We start from the raw sequence: 4,297 nt of genomic DNA, 5'->3' as shown, positions 1-4,297 counted from the left end.
AAAAGCATATAATACTTTAGACCCCCTAGCACCCTGCCAATGCCCATGTTTCGCATAGACTGGTTTTTACGCCGTTAATTTAGAGCCCATGGTGATGATTTCACTCAGGTCCAATGCTATTCATTTGTTTGTATCTTGCAATATCGTGCAATATCTTTCTTTTGTTCTGTCTGTCAATCAGACTATCCTATTGATTCTTTCACCACAATTACACAAAAACACTCTCAGACTGTATCCTTCCTTTTCTACCCTCCTTTTGTCAGTAACAATTAGGGTCGACTGGGACAATTATTAATATTGTTATACTCATACCAATACTCATTTCCATTTATTAGGATTTGATACTGACAATTGGATGAACGTTGTGAATGAACTACCAGGAGTGCAAGATTAAATGCTTAAAATGATGGATCGGGTGGTTTAGAATGCCATTAGCTCTGTCAGAGCTGCACAAGTTAGTCAGACACTTATTATCATTCTGAGATAGAAAGGAATCCTCTCAGATTACGGAGAAATATGATCAGGTGATGATCGTATTTGTAAAATGAGTACTCAGCATACCCCTTGTCTTTCTGCGTACTTTCATTTGACTTGTTCAAATTATTTCTCTCTCCCTCATTCTCACCTCAACTGTCCCTGTCTGTCTCTATCCCTCTGTCTCTGCTCACACTGTATGCCTCCTCTCTCTGTCTCTCTCTCTCTTTGTCTCTCTCTCTCTTTCTCTGTCTCTCTCTCTCTCTCTCTTTGTCTCTCTCTCCCTCACACCCACAGCCGTGGCAGACACTAGTGCTCAGGGTGAGTATACCCCCACCCCCCTCCCCCCCACCGCCCCCTAAGGCTTTACCCACCAATTCAGTCCATGGTGTTCAGGTTACCCCCCACCCCCCTCCCCCCCACCGCCCCCTAAGGCTTTACCCACCAATTCAGTCCATGGTGTTCAGGTTACCCCCCACCCCCCTCCCCCCCACCGCCCCCTAAGGCTTTACCCACCAATTCAGTCCATGGTGTTCAGGTTACCCCCCACCCCCCTCCCCCCCACCCCCCCCTAAGGCTTTACCCACCAATTAAATCCATGGTGTTCAGGTTACCCGCCTTCTCTTTTTTTCCTCTTCACCACTACATCCCTGGTTATACTGGATTTGCAGTTCCATAAATGTTAATTTTGACCATAATCTACAGCATCGGTAGTCACCCTGCTAGAGGTATGCTTGAGGAGGACTAACCTATTCTATGTCCTCATTGCTCTGTTTTCTGTATGTCTGCCAGATGGTAAGGAGAAGGAGAAGGAGGTGGATCCATTTGTGTATGGTAAGTATGGATCTGTTAGCACATGTGTGTCCCTACTACCATCAACTCACAATGACATGCTGCAAGGCTGGATTCAAGTGCTCCTTGGAAAATAGGATAATTATCGGACATTTCCGAAAGAGCAACTTGTGTTATTTTGAGATCTCATTGTTTCCCCTCTCTCTGAGCTGTCTCCGAATTTTTTCAGGATAGCACTTGAATGCAGCATTAGGGCCTACCGTAGCTGATGGAATAAATGGCCTTTCTTCTTCTCTCTCTCTTTCTCTCTCTCTCTTTCTCTCTATCTCTATCTCTCTCTCTCTTTCTCTCTCTCTCTCTCTCTCTCACTCTCTCTCTCTCTCTTTCTCTCTCTCTCTCTCTCTCTCTCTCTCTCTCTCTCTCTCTCTCTCTCTCTCTAGACTATGAGAGCCTGAGGATCGCAGGAATGGTGTTTGCCGTGGTGCTCTTCACACTGGGCATTCTCCTCATCCTCAGTAAGGCTCGCTGTTACTGTTCCTTACGATGAGTGTGTGCATGTGTGCGGCGTGCGTGTGTGTATGTGTGTGTGTGTGTAATTGCCAGGAGCTTGTTTCCCAAAAGCTACGTTAATTGTTAGAGGCTACTTTAGTGCATCGTAAGTGCATCGTTATTTTTTGGGCGGTTTTCCCAAAAACCCTTATTAACGTTGCACTTGAAAATGCTCGTAAATGAACAAATGCCTCAGACCTCTCATACAGCAATACGGTATTGGGAAACTATTGGGAAATGAGGCCCTGTCTGTTTTGATTGCTGATTCAAATAATATATATATATATATTTTTTTTTTTTACATTCTAGGCCGAAGATGCCGTTGCAGTTTGAACCAGAAGCCCAGGTGAGTGAGAAACCCTCAGATTGGCAGATCAGATTTCTCTTCTCTGTTTGTGTTCTTTTCTCGTTCTTCTGAGTTGTGTACCCATGTCTGTGTTCCTCATCTCATCTCTCACCATGACAACCTTCTATCATCACAGGGCCCCTGGGGGCGAGGAGGCACAGGCGGAGAACCTGATTGTCTCCAAGGGTGAGTGGTTCCCCTATGTTTCCACCAGAGACACACATCTCCTTATGACAATGGGTTCTGTAATGGACTGTAATTTGTAATGACTACCGCAAACTTGATTAGATTTCCATGAACTAAAGTGCCTTTTAACCCTTTCTAAGACTCAGCCAAGGAAACCCCAAAGGCTGAAAACTGAGCCAATCAAACTGGACTGCCCGCCCCCTCACCCGAGGGGTTAGCAATCATATCTACGACTAAAAACCACCGCCTACCGACCAACACAATGACCATGAGGATGATGGCGCTGAAGATGATGCTGACGATAAAGATGAGGATGAAAAAGCATATTATAAGACTATAGGATGATAGAAAAGGAAGGGGGGTGGGGGATTTTGGTGGGTACGTAACATGTAAATAAACCTCTAGTGTATTGTTCTGTGCTCAGTGGCCGTATCAGTCTCCCAGTGCTACTTGTCTGTAACCGTGCCTTTTTGAAACAGTCTGTCTCCAGTTTGTTGTCTTAGCCAGTGGCCACTCTGTGCAGATTGTCTTTGACCCACGGTTCTTACCAACGGAAATGTCAAGAATATTTGTTGTTGTTGTTGTTTGTGTTTAGATTATGCTCTGTATTAGAGGTTACCGTTTGTTGTTTTGTTTATGAGTTGTTGTTGTTGTTGCTGTTATTACTACCACTCTTGTAACTCTTGTCTTCAGTATTGTTTATCACATTTAGGTTATATGAAATATACACCTATTATATTCGTATAGATAGCATACACACACAGTATATAGCTATTTATTATATATTTAGATCTATGTATGCCTGCGTGGTTACATGACTTTGGATGCTGTGTGTGTGTGTGCGTGTGTGTGTCCCCGTGCGTGTGTGTGTACGTGTGACTGTTTAGCGCCTTATACATGACAATCCAACCGCCACAGTTTACTGACCAAGCACAAGAATGCATCCGAGGTAACTACTGGATCACTATCTGAGTCTCTGCATCAGCTGTCTCACTGCCTTGTCCTGCACAGCCATCTACTGAAGTATCCTGCTCTGTCATTGGCTGAATTGGGTGATTTAGCCCCCCAAAGGCAGACTAGGATTGGACAGCTCCCACATCAACACTAGTGCCGCAAACCTGTGTTCTTTATCATTTTGTTTAGAGGCATGCAGCCAGTCTGTCAACCAATGGTGTCTCACGGTTTTTGTATGATCGTGCATTTTTGTTCATGAACGAGTGGGCCTTTGAGTGAGTGGATGTGTGTGTGCGTGCGTGCGTGTGTGTGTGTGCGGCGTGCGTGCGTGCGTGCGTGCCTGTGTGTGTTTACAGCTCACATACTAAACGTGCCAGAGTACTAGTTATAGAAGCGAACAGATAAAGGAAAAGCTTGTTTGTTCTGTATCAAATGTCGGTTTAAGCTTATGTCACGCAATTACTATATGGAGTCTTTATGCTGAGTATCATTGTTTAAAATAACACAGTCATGACAACAAATAGCTACTCTGTTCATTCTGTGCATGAGGCTGTATTGTATAGCAGCATTTTGTGCTTTTAACATGTGAATAAAATGTCTAACTTTACTTGATGTTGTAACTTGACGTCTTTGTTCACTTGAATAGTTCACGGAGAATGTTTGCCATCAACCAAACCTCACTTGTCATTCAACGCTCATCAGTGTGATGTTCCCACAGCACAAAGGCAACGCAAGCAACATGCCCAGATTCAGAGCTCAATGTCACTGAAGGTCGTATGCCAGTACACAGACTTCAAAGGTAGGTCACGAAACAAAATGGTTCCCTAATAGCCAGGTTAGCCTTAGTAATGTGTTCGCCTTGCCTCAATGATTCCAAAGGTTGACATTTCTACGCATTGTCACGTCCAAAGGCCACATTTTATGGGCCTATAAATGTGTGAATGGCTGGCTGATAGGGAGGGGCAGGCTTTGTAGTTATAGTGGTCAGAGTCAAGA

The 4,297-nt window shown here is 44.3% G+C and overlaps 1 protein-coding gene across 1 annotated transcript in view; it reads left to right on the top strand.

The window, feature by feature from the left end:
• Window positions 1-2,522, top strand: part of fxyd6 (FXYD domain containing ion transport regulator 6) — a gene marked incomplete at both ends in the record, with an annotated part of 4,207 nt that extends 1,685 nt beyond the window's left edge. Inside the window, 5 exons of the mRNA XM_083665700.1 lie at window positions 1,267-1,308; window positions 1,707-1,781; window positions 2,125-2,161; window positions 2,298-2,347; window positions 2,494-2,522. Of these exons, the coding sequence (XP_083521826.1) occupies window positions 1,267-1,308; window positions 1,707-1,781; window positions 2,125-2,161; window positions 2,298-2,347; window positions 2,494-2,522 (233 nt within the window). The remainder of the gene's footprint in view (window positions 1-1,266; window positions 1,309-1,706; window positions 1,782-2,124; window positions 2,162-2,297; window positions 2,348-2,493) is intronic.
• Window positions 2,523-4,297: the final 1,775 nt, after the last annotated feature.

This window comes from Argentina silus (genome assembly GCF_951799395.1).
Source record: "Argentina silus genome assembly, chromosome: 3".
NCBI classification, from domain to species: domain Eukaryota; kingdom Metazoa; phylum Chordata; class Actinopteri; order Argentiniformes; family Argentinidae; genus Argentina; species Argentina silus.
This window is presented reverse-complemented; position numbering and strand designations above follow the sequence as displayed.